The sequence below is a fragment of the Lepus europaeus genome, chromosome 3 (genome assembly GCF_033115175.1).
Source record: "Lepus europaeus isolate LE1 chromosome 3, mLepTim1.pri, whole genome shotgun sequence".
Taxonomy (NCBI): domain Eukaryota; kingdom Metazoa; phylum Chordata; class Mammalia; order Lagomorpha; family Leporidae; genus Lepus; species Lepus europaeus.
In genome coordinates, this window is record NC_084829.1 from 120,300,696 (window position 1) to 120,326,410 (window position 25,715).

General features: G+C 39.7%; 1 protein-coding gene across 9 annotated transcripts in view; it reads right to left on the reverse strand.

The window, feature by feature from the left end:
• Positions 1-25,715, reverse strand: part of TBC1D32 (TBC1 domain family member 32) — a 304,455-nt gene that overhangs the window by 274,359 nt on the left and 4,381 nt on the right. For all 9 annotated transcript variants that reach the window (XM_062186699.1, XM_062186693.1, XM_062186698.1 and 6 more), the window contains exons 3-4: positions 11,429-11,590; positions 5,132-5,309 (exon numbers count right to left, since the gene is read on the reverse strand). In XM_062186699.1, the coding sequence (XP_062042683.1) occupies positions 5,132-5,309; positions 11,429-11,590 (340 nt within the window). The remainder of the gene's footprint in view (positions 1-5,131; positions 5,310-11,428; positions 11,591-25,715) is intronic.

The window sequence follows — 25,715 nt, forward strand, 5'->3', positions numbered from 1 at the left end:
CCCCTCCAGTCATACTGTTCAGAGCTTCTCTTTTTCTTACTAAATAAAACTTCACTTCTACTCTCCCTGATGTGTCCAGTCTCATAAATCGTCACTGACACCAGGACACATACTCAGATTCATCTCACCAATTTTCCAGCAATAAAATTGGAGGTCCCACTGAGATTTCTCCTCCAAGCGGTGAGTAACAGACTACCAACAGCCTATTGCTCCTATTTGGTCTTTTCAGCTCCATTTTCCTTTCTGGAATGATGCTGTGGATGCATGTGACTGGAGGTAACCTGGCGGAGGCTACTCCTCAGTGTGATCAGAAATTCCCCAGGCAAATTCCAAACACTCACCTCCTGATAGGTTATCTGAGCGCTCACTTCCCTTTTACTTTCATTTCTGAGTAGACTACTCTCCTCAGTGGAAGAGAGGTAAGATTCCTGGGCTTCCCTTGAGTATCCCTCTTGGGGTTTTCCCTTTCAAATGTCTCACAGCGACCTTGGGAAGACACTTTCTACACTCCCAAAGTGAATTGAGAAAAGCTCCAGCTTCTTTACTCTGATTCCCAGTCTTGTAATTGTCTTCTAAACGGCCTCTTGCCTCTATTTTGAGGGTCCTTCTGTTATCATGCTTGACTATTACTGAGGCTTTTAATTCCTGATGGAGGAGAGTTTTATCAGGCAACCAGGCAACCCTTGCCCCATATTGTAATTTTGCCCAAGGGTTGCTAGGCAAGAATCCAGGCCCAATAACCTCCAATGCTTTTGAATATATATGGATTAATCCATTTGATGAAGTCTTAGACTTCTTGAGACACCTCCTGAACAGACTCCTCATCCCTCAGGCTCTTTAACTGACAGTCCCACAATTAGACTCTACTGACTTTTGACTCAGGGTATAAGGTTACTACTGGCCCTTTGCAGGGTCTCCGATTTTTCTCCCTCTAAACCTGCCTCTTTGCAGCTCTTACAGGAGTCTCCTTGTAGGTATATGTCAGCCTGAACAGCAGCTTCTTTGATCCTCCTGTGTCTTAAACAGGTCCATATGATTACACTGGGCTCACCTGGCTAGTACCAAATAATCTCCCCATTTTAAGATCCTTAACTAATTGCAACCGCCAAGTACCTTTTGCCATAAGGTAACATATCGTGTTCACAGGTCTGGAGATTAGAACATGGACATCTTTGATGGGTCCATGTGTGCCCACCACAGGTAACAAATGATGAGTTTTGATCAAGTTTGCTTAGAAAGCAAAGAAATAGTAAATGCCATAATCAGGTTCATGTCATATAAGAATAAATTTCTGTTGTCATAAATTCACCTTCTCAATATAATCCTGGTATGGAGTTCCCTTGGAATATAATAAAATAGCATTCACACTATACTGTACTATACCAAATACTACAGGGGGAGAGGAAGATATAAAAACTGCAAGAAGAAATTATATAAATCTGGAAAACTTAAAGTATATAGGAGATAGTCCTCTAAATACTCAACAGTAGAAAATTAGAAGCTTGGTTAGGAACCATAGAAGACCACAGCTGAGAAATTTTCTATTTCAATATGTCTCTACATGGCATCCATTTCAGCACATATTATCAGAGAAATCAACAACAATGAAAGCTAACATGTCCAAATAGAAACAGAGGACCGTGTGCCAAGCTACCTTCTAAGCATCTGACATTAACTCAATCTTCTCAACAATCCCATGAGGTAAGTGATATTTTTACCACTATTTTGCAAATAAGAAACACTGCAACACAAAGTTAAGACATTTGCCCAAGTTCACAAAGCTAATTGGTGGTGGAACCAGAACTTGAATCCAGTTTCCAGGTAGTACAGCAAAGAACAAGAAGAACAGATTTTGGAGGGTAAGAAGTCAGGTCAAATTCAAGGTCTACCTCTAATTAGCAATTCAAGTTTGAGCTTATAAGTCTCACTTTTTTCTTTAGAATGTGCCAGTAACACCCATAGTTAATACAAAGTCAGGCACAGCAGACAGTGGCTGACAGAAGTCTCAGTAATAAATGGCAAGTATTATTATATTTATCTTTCCAGCATTATTTTACAGAGACATTTTCCAGGATTATTCACAATACCAAATCCCTTCATTGCTCTGCTCATAACCATGTAAAGGCCACTATCTCTCCTTTAGTCTTCAATATTCTAAAACTTACACTGATAGTCTCCAGTTTTTCAATAATGGGTCAAAAACCCATACACGAGTATAATTAGGTTGCAATGAAATAAAGTCTATTTTATTCACAAAATTCAAGTATTTTACTATTATCAAAATGACAGCATCAAAATTGATTATTCAAATTTTTTCACAGAAAAATTCAGACAGATTTGTTTTTAATCCCACAGCAAGTAACTTAATTTTGAAGGCATCAACAAGAATGTCAGTATTTAACAGAATGAATTTCTGATACATCTTCAGAGACTTTTTCCAACTCTGCATATATTAATACATCTCTCTATGGTCAGTTTCATGAAAGACAGTCTGTTTCAACCAAGCAAGAGTATATCCAAATATCTCCTATAGCTGTGCCACATTCAAGATATCTCAGGCTAGTTCTGGCACTTATGCGCTTCTTTCCAAAAGCCCAAGGATTCCAGTTCACTTACAACCCAGTTAGTTGTAAGGGAAAATAAAATTATATTCATAAGACAGACACTTGAAAATTCAGTTATACTCTATGGAGATCCCAAAGGAAGCAATAGAAATTAAAGCATAACTCATTCTCAACAACTGAAACAAAACAAAATAAAAAACATGAATATATTCTGAAACTATGGCTTCATAATTTGAATGTTTCAAATACTTCCAAAATTATTTTTTCATGCAGTGCCAACTCAACCACTTTGCACTTCTTCAAAAATCTATGATTCTAATGATGAGAAATAATTCTGTCTTAGAATCTGCAAACTCTTAACTTCCAGCTAGTTAGTCAATTCTAGTTAGATTCGAATATTTGTACTTCTTAAAACAAATTTAATATTCCAGTTCTTTTTCTCCTATGTCTCAATTTCTGTCTATTTAAGTAACTCATCAAGTAAATAGGGTATATAACTTGTGAGTCCACAGAGTCCTAAAGTTGGGTTTTTCTGTGCCTTTTGATTCCAAGTCTTTGATCTGAAGCAGTTAGGAAGCCTATGAAAAAAGCCATTTGACTACATAAATTAGAATAAAACTACACAAACAGCCTAGCAACAAGGAATTATTATGAGCAACCACATAAAGAAAAATATGTCTTTTCACATCCTCCATCACATCAGATAATCAGCCTGACTTGTAAGGGTCATGACTCAGCACAATCTCTCCTGCTAAATGATGGAATAGTAGGCACAACAACCTTTAAGTTCTACTTTTAATACTTCCCAAACCATATTCCCTTCAATCATGCAAAGCCAAAACATATTTATTTTTTATGTTTTATTACGAACCTTCTCAAATCCCTATTTTGGTGTTTTGCGTTTTGTTTATTCAAGAGAGAGAGAGACAGATAGAATTCCTATCTGCTGGAGTACCTTCCCAAATGCCCATGATGCCCAGGACTGACCCTTGCCAAAGCAAGGAGCTGGGACTTCGATCTAGGCCCCTACAAAGGTGACAGGCTGCCTCCCAGGGTCTGCACTAGCAGGAAGCTGGAATCTGAAGTGGAGATGGAACTCAAACCAAGGTTCACAGATACTGGGACATGGCAACCTAACCATCATGTTTACCTCTAAGCCAAAAGCCCACTACAAGGGCTGATAATGTGGCACAGTGGGTTAAAGCCAAGGCCTCCAGTGCTAATATTCCATGTGGGCACCAGTTCAAGTCCTGGCTGCTCCACTTCCAATCCAACTCCCTGCTCATGAACCTGAGAAAGCAGTGGTTTATGGAACAAGTGCTTGGGCCCCTGAACCTTTGTGGGAAATCCAGGAAAAGCTCTTGGCTTCAGCCTGGCTCAGCCTGGTCACTGTGGCCATTTGGGAGTGAAATCAACAGATGGAAAATCTGTCTCTCTTTCTCTCTCTTTTTAACACTGCCTTTCAAATAAATAAATAAAATTTTAAAAAAAAATTTTTTTCTTTAGAAAGAAAAAAAATCCCACCACAAATTCCTTTTGTGTTAATGGTTAGGATTATGTTCCTATTGTATAGCCAATTAGGTGAAAATTTACTAAAAATATCAGGTAGAATTCATACTAACATTGCATAGACTCATTCTGGCCTGAAGGTTTCTCTGTGGAAATTCAAGTCATGTGCGTGGGCTCTGAACTATCTAGTTTCCCATGTCATCTATTAAAGCCAGTCTATCATCAGCCTTTCTCTTAGCCCTGCTGTAGCAAAATGAAATGAGTTCCTATTCCCTTGGTTGGAGAAAACATAAGACCTCAAGTCTTTTGACATCAGGAAAAGATTAAAGAATAGGCATTTTGTCCCGCAGTTGAGACATACACATCCCAATCCAGAGTCCCTGTGTTCAGTTCCTAGCTTCAGCTCCTGATTTCCAGCTTCTTCTAATGGGGACCCAGGAAAGCAGTAGTGATGGTTCAAGTAATTGGGTTCATGTCACCAATGTAGGAGAACTGGAATAAATTCTCAGCTCCCAGCTTCAGTGCTCCAACCTTCCTGGTCATTTAGGGTATGAACTAGCAGATGGGAGATCTCTCTCTCTCTCTCTTTCTCTCTCTCTCTCTTTCTCTCTATCCAAATCCACCCCCATTCCTTCTGTCTGACTCCCTCTCTCTGTCTCTTAAATAAAGAAAGAAAAGTTTAGTGTTTTGAAACTAACAATTCATAGAAACCTTCATCTCCAGAGGATGTACACAGGAATTTCTTACCTCATTTACCCTCTAGTTAAACTTCAATAAGGATTAAGTGGGAATGAGATGTTTTAACTAAAGCTTAAGGAGACTTGCTTCAACTCTTTTTATTTTAAAAAAAATTCCAAAATATATTAATGAATTATCCCAGATATATTCAAATATCCACTGAATATATAATTCTAGCAGATGGTATTTCAAGGTTATTTTTTATTCTCTTCTGAATTGGAAAATTAGAGAGCAGAAAAAATCTGGCTAATAAATCACTCATTAAAAATAGTGATTACTAAACATCATTTCTAGCCATAAATGCAAACAAAATGACATACCTGATTGAATGATGAATCACTATCAGAGCAATTGTCTGTGCAATAACTATGACTTTTCTCCTTTTGGATTCTTCTCTGCCGTTCTTGATTTCGTATCTCATCTTCTTCAAACTTGTTAATCATAGACTCCACCACTATCATCATAACATTCTTCAGGGAATGCATCATTTCTTTGTACCTTTAAATTCAAAGTAGTCTTAAGATAGTCTATAGCAGAAGTTAAAACAATCAACTTAGTTAAACTATCTGGTTTTTTTAATATATAAAAAAGAAAGCCCTTTAAGAACACAATGCTAAAGAGAACAACCTAAGTCAGAATTTACAAAACAGGAATAAAAATTAATACGGAATCCAAAAAGTGTGTTATTTCCTGGGTTTTCTCATCTGATTACATAAACCAAGACACTAAAATAAACAGAAACCAGAGCAAGATGTTCTAGGGCTGACACCGTGGCGCAATGAGTTAAAGCCCTGGCCTGCAGTGCCGGCATGTCATATGGGCACTAGTTCAAGTCCCGACTGCTCCATTTCCAATCCAGCTCCTTACTAATGTGCCTAAGAAAGCAGCAGAGGATGGCCCAAGTCCTTGGGCCCCTGCACCTACGTGGGAGACCTGGGAGAAGCTCCTGGCTCCTGGCTTCGGATTGGCTCAGGTCCAGCCATTGCAGCCATCTGGGGAGTGACAGCGGATGGAAGACCTCTCTCTCTGTCTCTACCTCTCTGTGTAACTCTGTCTTTAAAATAAATAAAATAAATCTTAAAAAAAAAAAAAAAAAGAAGAAGCACCTGGCTCCTGGCTTCGGATCTGCATATCTCCAGTTGTTGCACCCATTTGGGGAGTGAACCAAAGGACAGAAGACCTTTTTCTCTGTTTCTTTCCTCTCCTGTCTGTAACTCTACCTCTCAAATAAATAAATAAAATCTTAAAAAGAAAAAGAAAAAAGAAAATAAAGCAGAAGATGCTCCAATGGCAGAGCCGGCACTGAGGAACAGCAGGTTAATCTGCCACCTGCAAGGCTAGCCTCCCATATGGGCACCAGTTGGAACATCTACCTACCTCTATCTCTCCCTATGTGTCTCCTCTCTATTCCCCACTCTGTAACACTGTCTAGTTTTTTTTTTAAATCTTTCTTTAAAGATTTATTTATTTATACGAAAGTCAGAGCTACACAGAGAAAGGAGAGGCAGAGAGATAGAGATAGAGATAGAGATAGAGATAGAGATAGAGATAGAGATAGAGATAGAGATAGAGAGAGAGGTCTTCTACCCACTGGTTCACTCCCCAGTTGGCCTCAACCGCCAGAGCTGCGCTGATCCGAAGCCAGGAGCCAGGAGCTTCCTCCAGGTCTCTCACGTAGGTGCAGAGGCCCAAGAACTTGGGCCATCCTCCACTGCTATCCTAGGCCACAGCCGAGAGCTGGATTGGAAGAAGAGCAGCTGGGACTAGAACCAGCACCCATACAGGATGCTGGCGCTTCAGGCCAGGGCGTTAACCCACTGCGTCACAGTGCTGGGCCCCCAATAAATAAATCTTTAGAATAAAATAGACTTAAAAGGAATAGAACTCAAGAGCAGTGATGACAGGTCTGAAAGAACTATGGAAAGATAGACATAGGACAGAATACAGACCTCGAGTAAATTCCCTGTGCTCCAAAAAGTCCAAAAGACTAGAAAGAAAAACCTTAAAAGTTAATACACAAAAACCACATCAATTAACAATGAAAATTTGTACAGTACTTTCACTCATTATAAGAGTAAAGTATGATAGATTCCACAAATGAGTTACTTCCAAGTGCAAACATTAATTTGAAAAATAAATATCACAATGTTTACACAAGAAAACAGCTTACAATTATTACCATAAATAAACTATTAGTAGAAATAGTGAAGCCACATTAGCTCCAAGTAATTTCTGAAGAATCAACAAAAAAAATGAAAGAAAACAATACTACATATAATTTAGAATCTTTCATCCATGGTTCATGAAGCAGAAAACATTCAACAAGTCATTTAATATCTCTGTGAGGTAATTACTATTACACGTGGATGAACTAAAACATAGGAAAATTAAATAGCTTACTCAACAATAAAATTTCTTAATACTACCATAAAAAACTTTATTACCATTAAAATAGTTTCACTATCTGATAAAGAATTTTAGTATTGCTTTTAGAAGTTTTATAGTACTGCTAGATACAGATTATAGGATTGCTAGACACAGATTATTACCCAAAGAGGGAGATGACTCTATTTTTTGTTTTCTCCAAAAATGGGTTTTAGCTGACATATATTAGTGATCTGAATTTGATAAATTTATTAATAGCTGTTTGTTATCACTTGCTCAAGTAGTAACATATTTACTTAAACAATACAATTATTTATTGCAAAAGAGAAGATCTCCTAACCAAAACAATAATAAAAAAAAAAGTTTAACTATTTAAAGATAAATCAAATTCTATGCTTTAAAATACAGTGGGTAATATAAGCCCAGGAATATATTCAAATGTCTCTGATACTAGGAAGACAAACTATATTCTAAGCTTCAATACCTCTTTCAAACTCCAGCAAATTCCAGAGGGAAGCAAACATGATAGCTTAGAAGACAGAAAAACTAAATTCCAAAAGCACCTAGAGATATCACACACACTCAAGTCAATGTCCTATGTCCAAATCATCACCAAAAATAAATTTAGAGAATCTAAATTAAAAATATTTCACTGTGAATAAAAAGATTTATTAAATTTTTAAAAATGTCCATCTAGCTTCAAAATTAATTGTTAGCATTAGAAAATATGAGTAATGCTACTTACCCTAATAATCTGAAACACCTAAAGACTAGAGCACAACTGGGGAGAAAACAAAAAACTGCTATTTGCCTGTTCTGCCCTCGAAAGCCTTAAAATCTTCTGTTCCATCACCTTCCATGCATGAGACTGTCGAGTGGGAAAGACTACAGCTATGCTAACAGCTAAAAGAATTAAAAGGAGGGAGACCCAACTAGCTGACATTAAATATGAGAAGAGAACACCACATCTCCTTTCGTCTCGGTTAGTGCTCTGTATTTGTGTATTTTGAGTGAGATTTTAGCATTTTGCCAAGCTGTCCCACTGCTCAAGAGAACAAGTTGACTCCCTAACATCTATGGTATCCATTGGGCTTCCACTCACCTGGCTTATTTTCAATCTCGTGATATTTTTAGTCAAAATACATATTTCTGGGGCCAGTGCTGTGGCAAAGTGGGTTAAAGCCACAGCCTGTAGCACCAACATCCCATATGGGTGCCAGTTCAAGTCCTGGCTGTTCCACTTCTGATCAGCTCCCTGTCAATGTGCCTGAGAAAGCAGTGGAGGATGGTCCCAGTGCTTGGGCCCCTGCACTCAAGCGGGAGACCCAGAAGAAGCTCCTAGCTTCTGGCTCCTGGCTGCGGCCTGGCACAGCCCTGGTCATTGCAGTCACTTGGGGAGTGAATCAGCTGACAGAAGATCTCTCTCTCTCTCTCTCTCTCTCTCTCTCTCTCTCTCTCTCTCTCTGCCTCTCCTTCTCTCTCGGTAACTCTGTCTTTCAAATAAATAAATAAATCTTAAAAAAAATCAAGATAGAGTTTCTGAAGTAATAAATCAAGCAAAAACTATAGTATTCCCCAATCTGTCAAGCCAGAAAACCAGACAAGTCATTAACAATATATATGGAAAACAATGTGACGAGTTTAAAGTCAGACTTGTATATACCACACCATCCCTGCCCTTAGGAATTAACAGTGAAATATCAGGGAGTCTAGAATACAAATAACTATAAAAAGAATAACATAAGAATTCTTAGAGTCAACATATATTGAAAAGTGTTCTCAAAGGGAAGCTAAGACAAACAGGCTTCACACTGGCTCTCAGTATCAATCATGTGTACTATTCTGGACAAGTCACTTGATTCAACTTACAGAACAAATGATTTCAAAGGTATCTTCTAGAGCAAACACCTCAAAGTTTTGTGGAGTTAAGATTAGTTTATTCTGTTGAAATATTTACTTAGTATAGAGTTGATCTTCTGTATATAAAGATAATTAAAAATGAATCTTAATGAATAAGATGGGAATGGGAGTAGGAGATGGGACGGGAGTGGGGGTGGAAGGGCGGGTATGAGGGGAAGAACCACTATATTCCAAAAGCTGTACCTAGGAAATTTGCATTTATTAAATAAAAGCTTTCAAAAAAGATTAGTTTATTAAAAACTGAATCTTACGTGATTGATTTATCATTTAGTGTTCCGTGATTACTGTCAGACTATCTTGAACGGCCCTTGTGGGCATGTTTGTTCACTGTCCCTAGTATGCATCTGCCCCCCTTCCAGGTATTAGGAACCCTCCCAAAGTTTTTGCTGTGGCACATGGTCATCACCCTGGTGCTAAATTTCCTGGCTTCCGTCTCTGATACATGTGGGCACATGATCTGGTTTCAGCCAAAGGAAAGGAAGTCAGTAAAGAATCTTGCCCTTGTCTCTTTCCTTCCTTGGCCTGGTTGACATTTAGCTCTACAGTTAGGGTGGCTGCTTCAACCAGGCAGATAATAAAAATCTCCTAGGCCAGGGGTTGGCAAAATATGTCCTATGGACCCACAGTGTCCTAGCACCTGTTTTTGTAAATAAAATTTACACCACATGCACATTTTTTCATGTATGTATTGTCTATGGCCATTTCCATATTCCAACAGTCTGCAAAGCCCAAAATTTTATATGGCATTTTAAAGGCCAGTCCCTGTCCTAGGATATCATGGAACAACAAAATAAAATGAACCTGGGTTCTTGGATATATTCACTGAGCAAACTCACCTACCCACCCTGCACATATGTACTTGTGAATAAATATGTAACAGAGAAAAAGGTTGCCATTCTGATCCTCTGCATTTTGGTATCTCTTTGTTACAACTGCTCAATGTATAGTCTAATATATTCTTCTTCTATACTTGTATCATAGCATTTATCGTACTTCCTGAAACTATTTCAAATTTCTTTTTCAGCCTCATGTTAAAGTCCTCATTATACTATAGACTGCTGAAGGGTTAAAGGCATCTTATTAACCTTTATAATCCCAAAATCTAACACCTAACACATGGTAGTTATTAAATGTATATGAGCATATAACTATTAAGAAGGAAAAAAAGGCCGGCGCCGTGGCTCAACAGGCTAATCCTCCGCCTTGCGGCGCCGGCACACCAGGTTCTAGTCCCGGTCGGGGCACCGATCCTGTCCTGGTTGCCCCTCTTCCAGGCCAGCTCTCTGCTGTGGCCAGGGAGTGCAGTGGAGGATGGCCCAAGTTCTTGGGCCCTGCACCCCATGGGAGACCAGGAGAAGCACCTGGCTCCTGCCATCGGAACGGCGTGGTGCGCCGGCCGCAGCATGCCTACCGCGGCAGCCATTGGAGGGTGAACCAACGGCAAAAAGGAAGACCTTTCTCTCTGTCTCTCTCTCTCACTATCCACTCTGCCTGTCAAAAAAAAAAAAAAAAAAAGAAGGAAAAAAAGAGAGAAAATAATGTTATGAAAGCCAGAATTATTTCAAACATCAATAACATTGATTATTTTGGCAACAGATACTTTCATAATTCATTCAATGAACACCTCTTAAACATGTAAAAATGTACAAGACATTTTTTAGGTCTTATGATCCAGCACCAACAAAAAAATAAAGATAAAATTATTTATCTGTGTAAGGGCTTACTTTCTAGCGAAGAAACACTGAAAATAAGCAAGCACATATATAACCCATTATTAATCAGTGATAAAATAGGTAAAAAGAAAAATAAAGCAAAGTAAGAGAAGGAGAAAATAACAGGGAAAATCTATTATTTCAGACACAGAAGTCAGGAAAGACTTTCTAATTAGAACATATTGATCTAAGACCCAAAAAGTGAAGGAGTAACTCGGGCAAATGTTTAGGAAAAAGGCACTTAAAGTAACAGAGGCGACATGACTGCAACTCCAACTCCAAGGGACAGCCTTACTTGGTCTGATTGAGAAAGAGCAAGACCAGTGTGACTGGAGGAGCATGAGGGGGAGTCTGATAAGAACAGAGGTAGGAAAAGGAACAGGAGACTCATGGCAGGAAAGAACTCTGGATTTTAATCTGAGCAAGACAGGAAGCCGATAGAGAGTTTTGAGTAGAACCATGCGGTGATCTTCAGTGTTTTAAAGAATCACTTAGGCTACTATGAGAGAAACAGATTAAGGGGGTTACAGGTTGGGAGTTTTGACAAGAAGCCCTGCTGAAATAAAAATTATTTTAAAATACTATTGGAGGTATACTCACTCTTTAGATTCCTGAGTTCTGTTAGTAACATGCTGTACTACTGTGTCATAGCCAGATTCATCATCCTGATTCTGACCAGATATGCATTTTTCCATTTCTTCTTCAATCATGGACCCCAGAGTGTTGCATATGCGCTGTCTAAGGTATTTCACAAATTCATAGCTGCAAAAAAGTTTTTAAAAACATGCAGAAAATATTAATGAATGCACTTGTTAACCATATCCAGAAAAAAATGTTAGCACAGAAATATCCATAACATACTAATATTTCTTACCTTAAACAACAATTAAATTGGTCATTCATCTGATCGTCAAGTAATCTAGAATTTTGTTTTACTTTGTTTTTTTCTTAGACACTTGGCAATGAGCATCATTTAAAAATTACTATAAGGAGGAAAAGTAAATTTCAGAAGCAGCCCTAACTTAATTAGGAGCCTCTCACATTTCTTTTTTTTTTTTTTAAGATTTATTATTTATTAGAAAAGGCAGAGTTACAGATAGGCAGAGGCAGAGAGAGAGGTCTTCCATCCTCTGGTTCACTCCCCAGATGGGTGGAGCTGAGCCAATCCAAATCCAGGAGCCAGAAGCTTCTTTCGGGTCTCCCACATGGGTGCAGGGACCCAAGGACTTGGGCCATCTTCTACTGCTTCCCCAGGCCATAGCAGAGAGCTGGATCAGAAGTAGAGCAGCTAGAACTCCAATAGACACCCATATGGGATGCAAGCACTGCAGGGAGCAGCTTTATCTGCTACACCAGAGCAACAGCCCCTCTCACGTTTCTTTTATATGTTCATATCATTAACATGTGAATGAGTAGGAAAAGCAGTTGTTAGAGATTTTACTAACTTTTCAAGTTGATGCTATAATATAATAGCTATGAAACAATAAATAGAAAAAGGTTAAGCATCCACGATCAGAAGAGATTTTGGGTAAATATTAAAAATAGTTGGGGCCGGCACTGTGGTGCAGCAGGTTAAAGTCCTGGCGTGAAGCACTGGCATCCCATATGGGTGCTGGATCTAGTCCCGGCTGCTCCTTTTCCCATCCAGCTCTCTGCTGTGGCCAGGGAAAGCAGTGGAGGATGGCCCAAGTCCTTGGGCCCCTGCACCCACGTGGGAGACCCAGAAGAAGCTCCTGGCTCCTGGCTTCGGATTGGCGCAGCTCCAGCCATTGCGGCCATCTGGGGAGTGAACCAGTGGATGGAAGACCTCTCTGTCTCTGCCTCTCCCTGTAATTCTGTCTTTCAAATAAATAAAATAAATATTTTAAAAAAAACAGTAATTGAGTTCAATTGTTTCTAAACAGTTTTATGACTATGTTTACAGAGAGAAGTATCCCAGATAACTGAACATATTAGAAACTTTTCTTCATACAATTAGCTTGACACTAATAAAATTAGTTTACAGTAGCATAGCAGATAAAGCCACTGCATGAAGCACTGGCACCCCATATGAGTGTTGATTAGAGTCCTGGCTGCTTCTCTTCCAACCCAGCTCTCTGCTATAGCCTGAGAAAGCAGTGGAAGATGGCACAAGTCCTTGGACCCCTGTACCCATTTGGGAGACCTGGAGGAAGCTCCTGGTTCCTGGCTTCGGATCAGCGCAGCTCCTGCTGTAGCAGCCACTTGGGAAGTGAACCAGCGGATGGAAGACTTTCTCTCTTTCTCTCTCACTCTCTCTCTCTCTGCCTCTGCCTCTGCCTCTCTGTAACTGCCTTTCAAATAAATAAATAAATCTTTAAAAAAATTAGTTTGCAAATGCAGACAGCATTGCAAATATGATATGGCAAAAGTTCCACAAAGCAAACAATTATTTATGAAATATATTTACTGAACATAAAAGGCAGTAATTTTAATTTATAACATGATTTAGAAAGGTTAAAGTTTCTGTGAACTCTCAAATCACAGATAACTGAAGAAGGGCCACTTTTGTAAACGTCACTATTTCCATGACTTCTTATTTGAATATTCACTGTATAAGAGCTCCACATACACAATGCGGAAGATCAAGGAGATACTAAGTCATTTACTTCTATAACTCATCATGGAATTCACACATACTCTTCAGTTCCATATTTATTAAATGATTGCATTTCCTCTAAAGAACAGCCACCTCAGCCAAGTAGTCAATGGATTTCATCTTCATCTTCCATTTAACTTCTTTTGATTGGGATTTCCTGCTCTTCACCTCTTTACCTCTGAACAGATCACTACTTCCTGGAATTCCCAGGCTGTCTCAGTACTGTAACTGGCCAGCCTGCCATAGACACTGCACGCCTCTAAAGTCAAACAGAGTATCTGATGTGAAGCTATGTGGTACTAAAGCAAAGTACAGGCTCAGAGTCACAAAGGCCTGAGTGTCACCTCCATCTGTATCACTTACTGGCTGGGTGACCCTGGCAAGTTTCAATCTTCTCATCTCTAACTTGGAAATCATCATATTTATTTCATCCCATTATTTGGAAGAATTAAAGAAGCAGTAGACAACAAATATAAATTAGTAAATGTAAACTATCAAGTTAAAAATAAGGAATTGAGCAAATGTCTTTTCCCTTATGGAGCTTCAACTTCCATTTTAATACTAATAGGTGATTCATTTAATTCTTTCTTCAGCCCAACCATCTCTCCAGAACGCCAGACTTGTATATAAGCTGCCTGCTGGATAAGGCTACTTTATATTCTTTCACCATATCAAAGCCAAAATAACCAAATCCATCATCCTACTAATCCACTCACACCACTTCCTCTCTCAATTTGCCTATTTCTATTAAAGGGACATTATTCAACGAGACCTGTGTATGAAGTCTCAAACAACTTAACAAAACTTAACTACAATATTCTATTATATCTCATATTAGCTAGCAAGCTCCTTTGAAAATTCCTCCTCCACACTGTTTCTTTTTCTCCTCACTGCCATTAGATTAATGTTCACATCTTTATATCCTTTAGCTTGACAACTGCAAAAGACTTCTTAGGTGACACATAAATCAGTGCTTTTCAAACTATAATGTGGAAGAGAATGATCTAAAAATACTATTAAAAAGAAGATGATAGGGCTTCACTCTCAGAGCTTCTAATTCAGTAGGTATAGGATAGGGCCCAAAAATCTGCCTTTCTACTCATTTTCAGGTGACACTGACGCAAATGCTGCTGGTCTCAGGACCATAATTTGAACCACTGAGTAGACAAATTCTATGTTCACACACCCTGAAAACCATCTTAAGGTTCTTGGAATGCCAAACTGCAAATTCCTACTCTACTCAAAATACTGGTAAACGAATGTACATTTAGTTGCATTATATTAAAAACTTTTTTTTAAAGATTTATTTATTTGAAAGATACAGTTACGGGGGGAGGGAAAGAGGGAGAGAGAGGTCTTCCAACCACTGGTTCACTCCCCAAATGGCCAAAACAGCTGCGGCTGGGCCAGGCTGAAGCCAGAAGCCTATTCTGAGTCTCCCACATGAGTGCAGGGACTCAAACACTTGCGCCATGCTTCACTGCTTCCCAGGTACATTAGCAGGGAGCTGGATTGGAAGTGAGGCAGCTGAAACTCGAACCAGTACCATATGGCATGCCAGCACCTCAGGCAGTGGCTTAACCCACTATGCCACAGTGCCAGCTCCTATATTAAAAACTTTTTTCATATGTAGGATAATTTTACGACCCTCTATGTTAACTGATTTTTTTCTATAAAAAGACAAAGTATCAATCCCAGTGACTTAGAATAAGCAAGTACTGTCATGATTTTAGGAATCACATGGTTCTTGTTTTTAATTTCAACTCCCCCAATTATCTACTTGATATCTGATATTTTTCCATTTATAAAAGGGAGAAAGTATCTATCTTGGGAATTATTAAAACATTGTAGATAATATATGCACTGCACCTAAAATAGGACCTAGCATAAATTTTACAATCAGTAAGTGGTAGCTATTATATCATTATTATTAAATTGAAGACATATTCTGCCTTTAGTATGTAAAGTCTTCTGATATCCCGATTTATCCTGACAGATTTATGTCCTGTTGCTACCTCCACATTTACCAAACACTCCCCATGAATCTTATTTACAATACCCCTGATAGTACTGTTTCACCATTTGGAGAGTTCTATCACCACTCCTCCTGTAGAAGGATGATTTTCTACAACATAAAATGCTACCTTTCTAATAAAGTTCTAATTCCCGAAAACTTTGTATTCTTTGTCCCTTTCTATTAGCACTCAAAATATTACATCTTGCATGTAGTCTTAGCACCAAATTTATCTTCTTTTTATCTCCTGGCTACCCTCAAATGCAGATTTTTATTTTCTTTATATACATGAACAGGACAAATCCATGTGTTTATCATCTGCAATACCTTGACACATTAAACACTTTACAAATACTACAGAATTGAAATATAGCTTGGGGCCAGCGCTGTGGCATAGCAGGTAAAGCTGCCACCTGCAGTGCTAGCATCCCATATGGGTGCTGGTTTTGAGTCCTGGCTGCTCCACTTCTGATCCAGCTCTCTACTATGACCTGGGAAAACAGTGGAAGATGGCCTAAGTGCTTGAGTCCCTGCACCCACGTGGGGAACCCGGAAGAAGCTCCTGACTCCTGGCTTCAGATCAGCTCAGCTCCAGCCGTTGCGGCCAACTGGAAAGTGAACCAGTGGACCGAAGATCGATTCTCTCTCTCTCTCTCTCTCTCTCTCTCTCTCTCTCTCTCTCTCTCTCTCTCTCTCTTTCTCTGTGCCTCTCCTTCTCTCTGTGTAACTCTGACTTTCAAATAAACCTTAAAGAAAAAAGAAAAGAAATATAGCTAATATAGCTCTAAGGAACGGCTTACCTCTTAATTTCCTTTAACAGTGACTGACAGTTTTCAACTTGCTTATCCTTTCAAAATTTGCATTTTAGTAATTAGTTTCTTAGTCTTTTAGTGCCTATTAATGAATTTTAGATAAAAGTATGCTACAATTCCCCTCCACAACACACACATATACCATCTTATTCTTTCCATAGTCCCCTCTATAAGATTAAAAAAAGAAAGAAAGAATAGAAGACAGAGTAGGACAAAACAGAATTCTCCTCCTTCCATCTATGCATTCCCCGTGTGGCAGAAACATTCTTCAGGACTCCTGAGCTTGACACTGTAGAATGGTCTTTAACATCTCCATCTTCTGCACCCCACACCCACTCAGTAACCAACACTTGTTCACATTTTCCAGATATTCCTTAGTTTCAACACTTTTCCCCTTCTGTTTCAGTCAGTGCAGAGCCACATCAGCTTATGAAGAGATTACTGTAGCAGCCTTCTTGTTCACCATTTCACTTTGACTCTCTTCCCTCTCATATTCATCCTGAACACCACAGTCATATTGGTCCTCAAAAATCATTGATTCCATTATTTCATTCACAGAAATATTTACACCTAAACTTACATATCATACACATAATGCTCCAATAAATATTTTCTGAATTTAAAATAAATTATTGGCCTCTTATTATCCTTCATGGTGACATACAGGTTCCCTGGCCTAGAATTTTAAGTGCTTAACCAATCAAACCTCTTTATCAGGGCATCTCCACAAAAAACGAGGCCACATTCAATATTCTTAACCACCAGTCATATTGATTTGCATATAAAAAAGGGAGACTACCATATTTGACTGTGCTAAGCACAATTTATTAACATTATTTATTCACCACATAAAGATAAAATAGATGATGACACAGATTCAAAAACTTACACAGCTTTTTCAAATTCACAAACTACTAATTCTTCCACCTTACTCTGAAGTTCATGCTATTCCCACAGCAGCATGTTTTTTCAAACATGTAAAAGTCTTGAATTGTTTAATTAGCAAAATATTTTGTAGCAGTAAATTGACAGTAAAAAAGGAAACAAATGAACTCTTTTTAAAAAATACTCATATTTTTACCAATCTGTATTTTACTCAATTTTCTTTCATTTACAGAGGAAAAAAAATTGGCATACTAATTTAGAAGTATAATTTACTTAAAAATTGTTATGCATTGAATTTACCTTAAAATGTTTAATATTTATACTCAACACTTACCTATTACATTCTACACTTTAAGGGAATAAATATCTATTAGGAAAAGCATGAGAAGGCCTAAAGTTTTGGTCCAGGAGGTTAAGCCACTTGCAATGCCAGTATCCCCTACCAGAACACCAGTTGGAGTTCTAGCTGCTCCATTTTCTATATAGCTCCCTGATGACGTACCTGGGAAGGCAGCAGATGATGGCCCAAGTACCTGCCATGCACATGGGAGACCTCATTGAAGTTCCAGGCTCCTGGCGTCCACCTGGCTCAACACCAGCTGTTGCAGCCATTTGGACACTTAACCAGCAGATGGAAGATCTGTCTCTGTCACTCTATCTTTCAAGTAAATAAATAAATCTTTAAAAATTAATAAAAGCAAAAGAGGAAGACTATTTTGTAAACTTAATGCCGTGCTACATAACACTGAAATAGCAAGCCCTAATTTTCAAAAACACCATCCAAGAGGCTGGCGCTGTGGCGCAGCAGATTAACGCCCTGGCCTGAAGCACCAGCATCACATATGGGCGCCAGTTCTAGTCCCCGCTGCTCTCTGCTATTGCCTGGGAAAGCAGTAGAAGATGGCCCAAGTCCTTGGGCCCCTGAACCCACGTGGGAGACTCAGAAGAAGTTCCTGGCTCCTGGCTTCGGATTGGCGCAGCTCCAGCCAATGCAGCCATCTGGGAAGTGAACCAGCAGATGGAAGACCTCTCTCTTTCTCTACCTCTCTCTGTAACTCTTCAAATAAATAAAATAAATCTTAAAAAAAAATTTTTTTAAAAATACCATCCAAGAAAAACAAAATAAAACTTGCTGAATCTATGTCATGGAAAACTACCTCTAATAATCTTCCTAACAGTTTGTGCTTCTTCTATTGAGTCATTATGATATTTCTTAAAGGCCTTCCCATATACAAGCTAATGTCCTATCAGTTTTAAATGTTAACTTATGGGGCTGGCTCTGTGGCTCAGTGGGTAACACCCTGGCCTGAAGTGCCACATCCCATATGAGCGCCAGTTCTAGTCCTGGCTGCTCCTCTTCTGATCCAGCTCTCTGCTGTGGCCTGGGAGGGCAGTGGAGGATGGCCCAAGTCCTTGGGCCCCTGCACCCACATGGGAGACTTGGAAGAAGCTCCTGGCTCCTGGCTATGGATCAGCATAGCTCTGGCCATTGCAGCCAATTGGAGAGTGAACCATCGGATGGAAGGTCTCTCCTCTCTCTGTGTACCTCTGACTTTCAAATAAATAAATAAACCTTTAAAAAAATAAATAAATGTTAACTTATTTCTGTGTATTTCCAATTATAAATCAAATCTTTGCACTTTCTATATGAAACTGAAAATTTACACAAGAAAAAAAAGTTATATCAGGAGTCAGCACTGTGGCATAGTGGGTTAATCCACAGTCTGCTGTGCCAGAATCCCATATGGGCTCCAGTTTGAGTTCTGGCTGCTTCACTTCTGACCCAGCTCCCTTCTAATGTGCCTGGGAAAGCAGCAGAGGATAGCCCAAGTCCTTGAGTCCCTGCACCCACGTGGGAGACCCAGAAGAAGCTCCTGGCTCCTGGCTTCAGACCAGCCCAGCTCCAGCTTTTGTAGCCATCTGAAGGTTGAATCATCAAATGGATGATCTCTCTCTCTCTGTTTCTCCTCTCTCTCTCTCTCTGTAACTCTTTCAAATAAATAAATCCTTAAAAAAAATAAGATTTCAAAAGAATCCTTTGAAGACATTCTCACTTTTGTACCATTTGTCAATACATATTATACATTTATATATTATATATGGCACCATACATACATACACACACACACACACATTCACACACTGCCACCACAAACACAGAGCCAGCCATGAGATCATCATTGGTAGATGTGTACAGTGAGATATGAAGAGCAACAACAGAAGTGTTTATGTTCCCTACCACAACAATCCTTTCACAACCTGGAACATTTAGAATCAAGAATCAGACTATCTGAAGTTTCAATATCAAAAAAGCAGTACTGCTTTCTAAACATGTCTTTTAAAAGATTTCCAGAATAGGTAATCCTTTCAGTCTAACCACTGTCACATCCAGACTCTTACTTCTGGGAAAAGGAAAGAAAAAGTGAATATAGAAAAAAGCAACACAGAGAAGTGACTGGAGGCTCCTAAAAACTCCGGACACTCTGCATAATCCTGCCCTAGGTTATTCAATCAGACACACCAGTTGTCCTCCACTCTTCTGAGTACTTAGCAGCAAATGGAAGCTGGAGCTAGTTTATGTCTTGAAATTGAAGGAACAGCCTCTCTGAAGATGATTTTGACATCCTATCATCAATACCTAGATAGAAAGGCAGAATTTTCCTTATTCCTTAGCCCCATTGCTGTATCACAAATCAGGCAATTAGAAAAAATAAATATTGAATGCAGAAAGACAGCTTTTCTGTGCACTTTATTATAAAGATCAACATGTAAGTAAAGCAAAATGATAGCTTAATAATGAGGCAGTGAGGAAATATAACAGGAATCCATTAACAAAATGCATTCAATAGAGTTAAGGAAATACCATTCTAAAATAAAAAACACAAACAAAAAAATCCCAACATTTAGCATCAGCAATAATAGCACAAACACTGGAAATCTTTTTAAGATTTATAGATTGGGGCCAGCGCTGTGGCGCAGCAAGTTAACACCCTGGCCTGAAGCGCCAGCATCCCATATGGGCACTGGTTCTAGTCCCGGCTGCTCCTCTCCCAATCCAGCTCTCTGCTATGGCCTGGGATAGCAGTACAAGATGGCCCAAGTCCTTGGGCCCCTGCACCCATGTGGACAACCAGGAAGAAGCTCCTGGCTCCTGGCTTTGGATCGGCGCAGCTCTGGCCGTTGCAGCCATTTGGGGAGTGAACCAGAGGGTGGAAGACCTCTCTCTCTGTCTCCACCTCTCTCTGTAACTCTTTCAAATAAATAAAATAAATCTTTAAAAAAATGTATAGATTATTTATTCGAAAGTGAGAGTTACAGAGGGACAGAGAGAGACAAGGAGATAGAGAGGGAGGGTGGGAGGAAGAGGGAGAGAGAGAGAGAGACGGAGAAGGAGAGGAAGAGGGAGAGGGAGAGGCAGAGGGGAGGGAGAGGGAGAGGGAGAGGGAGAGAGAGATTGATCTTCCATCCAGTGGTTCATTTCCCAGATGGCCTTAATGGCTAGGGCTGGGCCAAGCTGAAGCCAAGTGCCATAAGTTTCATCTGGGTCTCTTACATGGGTGCACTTGGGCCATCTTCTGCTGCTTTTTCCAGTCCACTAGTAGAGAGATGGGTCACAAGTAGAGCAGCCAGGACTTGTACTGGTGCCCATATATGATACAGGTATCGCAGGTATGGCTTTACTTCCTACACCACAATACCAGTCATGCTGGGAAAATTTTAACTCTACTCTTTGGAAACTTTAATAACCACATGATTTTTTTTCTAAGGATATCACTATTAAGTGACTATAGTAATACTTCCCAAAGACTCATTCAAAATGCTTCAAGGTTTTAGTGTATCTTCCAAAGTAAATGAACCCTAGAACTCCAAGAGTAAACCTTGTATTAAGAGGTTACTGCTCTAAAAAATGTTATAAAAGAAGAAAGATCTCCAGGGATGGTAAGGCCCCTTATCATCAGAAATTGCTAGACATAGGATCCTCCACTTACTTGATCCTTACTGATCATTGGAAAACTCTGAGAAACTCTAATTCCAAGTTAATGAAGAGTCATTTCTTAGTTGGCCCTTCTATTCTTTGGGTAGCAATAGTCAAAGACTTCAAACTCTCATCCAACTATTCATTTTGTGATAGTCCTTTTAGTATCCTAATTCATGGTAGTACTCTGTAAAATTCTAGAAGTAATGCTTTTCTTCTATAATGGTGACCCAGAGTAGAAATTATTGTTACAAAGAGGCTTGGAGAAATTGTTCTATATAAGTACTGTGCTACCTTAATTATAATGCTGATAGTCCTGGGACCATCCATTAACTTTGTTGTTGTTAAAATTTATTTATTAATTAATTAAATTATTTATTTGAAAATAAGAGCTACACAGAAAGAGAGAGATCTTCCAGCCATTAGTTTACTCCCCAGATGGCCACAATGACCAAGGCAGAGCCAGAATGAAGCCAGGAGCCAGGAACATCATTCTGGTTTCCAACAAGGGTGCAAGGGTCCAAGCTCCTGGGACATCTTCTGCTGCTTTTCCCAGGCCATTAGCAAGGAGACAGATTAGAAGTAAAGCAGCCGGACACAAATCAGTGCCCATACGAGATGTCAGTATCACAAGCAACAGCTTTACCCTGTACACCCACAACACTGGCCCCATCCAGTAACTCTTTTTTTTTTTTTTTAATTTTATTTATTTACTTGTGAGGTCAAGTTACAAAGCGAGAGAGGTAAAGATAGAGAGAAAGGTCTGCCATCCACTGGTTCACTCCCCAAATAACCACAACGGCTGGAGCTGAGCTGATCTGAAGCCAGGAGCTTCTACCGGGTCTCCCATGCAGGTGTAGGGACCCAAAAACTTGGGCCATCTTCCATTGTTTTCCCAGGCCATAGCAGAAAGTTGTATCAGAAGAGGAGCAGCCAGGCCTGGAACCAGTGCCTATATGGGATACTGGCACTGCAGCCAGAGGATTAACCTACTCTGCCACAGTGCCAGCCCCAAACCCACTATCTCTTAAAAAAGGCTACATATAATCCAAAAAATCAGTGGTATTCACAGATTTTTAAATCAAAGAGTCCAATTTCATCAATTTTAGAAATTATTCTAGAAGTAGAAAGTACATATTTTGGCAAAAAGAGATTTTCAAATGGTCCTTATACTTTTTCCAGGGATTGCAAACACAGCTGCTACAGACAGTAAGCAAGTATGTAAAGCAAGCCATGAGTAAGAGCAGTACACTGAAGAGGAAATGTGCAAGCTCAGTTTCACTGAAAGAATTAAAAGATAACTTTATTGGAGCCGGTGTTGTGGTGCAGTGGGCTAAGCTTCTACCTGCAATGGCAGCACATACCAAAGAGCCAGTTTGAGTCCTGGCTGTTCTGCTTCCAGTCCAGCTCCCTACATATGTGTCTGGAGGACAGCAGAGGATGACTCAGATGCTTGGGCCTCTGTCACCAGCACAGGAGACCTGGTTGGTGCTCCGGGCTCCTGTCTTTGACCTGGACCAGCCCAGGCTCTTGCAGCCATTTGGGGAGTAGACCAGGGGACAGAAGATGGATCTCTCTCTCACTGTCGCTCTCTCTCTCTCTCTTTTCTCTCTCTCCCCATCTCTGTCATTCTGCTTTCAACATAAATAAATCTTTACAAGAAAAACTAAAGAACAAAAGATAAGTTTACTTTGGTGCAAAAACATTTGAAATTTATGCACAGTTACTGAATAATACACATTATTCATGAACTTTTTAAAGAGCCATCCTATAGTCCTAATATTAATCTTTCAAAGTTTTAAGAAAAGTCAGAAAAATTGCTTTTATGTATCGTCCAATTCCTAAAAGTTACTTTGTTGTTTTTTCCTCAGCTAGCCAGAGAAAACAAATCCACAGATGAAATAAGATCTGCAGGATGTCATTAACCTTTCAACACCCTCTCTTCCCAACCAATAGAAAACTGTGACCACTACAGATGCTGGTGAATCTTGTTTACTTTTAAAATTTCTAATAAATACAAAACTTTCCACTGAAATATGTACCATGCCTAATAATTTATTTAATAATACCTTTCTAGGTTTAATTTCATTAGTGTTGCTACAGTTTAGGACTTTTCACTTCAAACTTTATAGCAGATGGCTCCACATTAACATTTTCAGATGTAACATTTTGTAATTGTCCTGAAAAGACAAGACAATGGGGCTGGCGCTGTGGTGCAGTAGGTTAATTCTCCCCTGTCTCACTGGCATCTGATATGGGTGCCAGTTCTAGTCCCGGCTGCTCTTCTTCCAATCCAGCTCTCTGCTATGCCCTGGGAAAGCAGTAGAAGATGGCCCAAGTGCTTGGGCCCTGCATCCACATGGGAGACCCGGAAGAAGCTCCGGCTTCTGGCTTTGGATTGGCGCAGCTCCAGCCATTGTGGCCATTTGGGGAGTGAACCAGCAGGTGGAAGACCTTTCTCTCTATCTCTCCCTCTCACTGTAACTCTACCTCTCAAATAAATAAATAAAAATCTTCAAAAAAAAGAAAGTGTCTTTAAAAAAAAGACTGAGACTACAATATTACAGAAATTTACAGCTTTGACTGTTACAGATTACAATAAATACAACTCCTATTTATTTATGTTTTCATTAGCTACTAATATTTATGACCATTTAAAATTTTCCTTTTTTAAAATATTTATTTATTTATTTGAGAGGTAGGGTTACGGACAGAGATGGAGAGACAGAGAGAAAGGTCTTCCATCACAGGTTCACTCCCTAAGTGGCTGCAAAGCCAGAGCTGAGCCAATCTGAAGCCAGAAGCCAGGAGCTTCTCCCTAGTCTCCCATGCAGGTACAGAAGCCCAACCATTTGGGCCATCTTCTACTGCTTTCTCAGACCATAGCAGAGAGCTGGATCATAAGGGAATCAGCTGGGACTAGAACCAAAGCCCAAATGGGATGTTGTTGCCACAAAAATACCTTTTTAAAAATATTCCTCAGACCCAGCACTGTGGTATAGCAGATAAAGCTGCCGCTTGCAGTGCCAGCATCCCATATGGGTGCCAGTTCAAGTCCTGGATGCTCCGCTTCCAATCCAGCTCTCTTCTATGCCCTGGGAAAGCAATGGAAGACAGCCCAAGTGCTTCGGGCCCTGTACCCATGTGGGAGACCAGGAAGAAGCTCCTGGTTCCTGGCTTCGGATCAGCCCAGCTCCAGCCATTGAGGCCATTTGGGGAGTGAACCAGCAAGTGGAGGAACTCTCTCTCTCTGCCTCTATTTCTCTGTAACTCTGCCTTTCAAATAAATAAATAAATCTTTAAAAAATAAACAAATAAATAAAAATATTCCTCATGAATGGAGTTGTGACACAGTGGGTAAAGCCACCACCTGCGACACTGGAATCCCATATGGGTGTAGGTTGCAGTCCTGACTGCTCCACTTATGATCCTGTTCCCTGCTAATGTGCTCAGGAAAGCCGTAGAAGATGGCCCAAGTGCTTGGGACCCTGCACCCACATAAGAGACCTGTAGAAGCCCATAGCTCCTTGCTTTGGACTGATTCAGCCCCAGCCATTGAAGCTATCTGGGGACTGAACCAGCAGATGGAAGAAATATGCATGCACTCATGTTTCTTTGTCTCTCTTTCTCTCTCTCTCTCTCTCTCTCTCTCTCTCTCTCTGTGTGTGTAACAGTGCCTTGCAAATAAATAAGAAATAAATCTTTAAAAAAACATATTCCTCAAAGAAGTACATTAAAACCTAGGAGGAGGGGCCAGCACCATGGCTCACTTGGTTAATCCCCCGCCTGCAGCACCAGCATCCCATATGGGCACCGGGTTCTAGTGCCGGTTACTCCTCTTCCAGTCCGGCTCTCTGCTGTGGCCCGGAAAGGCAGTGGAAGATGGTCCAAGTGCTAGGGGCCCTGTACCCAGGTAGGAGACCAGGAAGAATCTCCTGGCTCCTGGCTTCAGACCAGGAGGAAGCACCTGTCTCCTGGCTTCAGATCGACGCAGCGCCGGCCATAGCAGCCATTTGGGGGGTGAACCAACAGAAGGAAGACCTTTCTCTCTGCCTCTCTCTCTCACTGTCTAACTCTATATGTCAAGTAAATTAAAAAAATAAAAATAAAAACCTAGGAGGATAGCTAGTCACTAATAAGGAAAGACATGTAACTCTCACCAGATTTCAAAAGCAGCTCAACTAAAATACCTAGCACTATGACTGCCCACTTTGTTTCACTTATGAGTATATGAAATTTTTCATATTGACATAAGAAAATTTTCCCAGGTTGAGTAAAGAACACTGTCTTTTCTCCATCATTTTTCCCATGATGACCTTCTGACATACTCAAAATATTTATATCAAAATAGACAGAGATACATAGATTACTATTATAAGGACTTAAAAATCTTAATATAGTTTGCTTCAAGAAGTCATCCTTTTAGCCATTTAAACAAGCAAGAAGAGACATTTCAACTATATGTAGAGAATTTTTTTCACTAATGATGTTTTAAGAAGGTATTTTTTTTTCTCTTTTTTTTTTTTTTTTTTTTTTTATTTTTGACAGGCAGAGTGGACAGTGAGAGAGAGACAGAGAGAAAG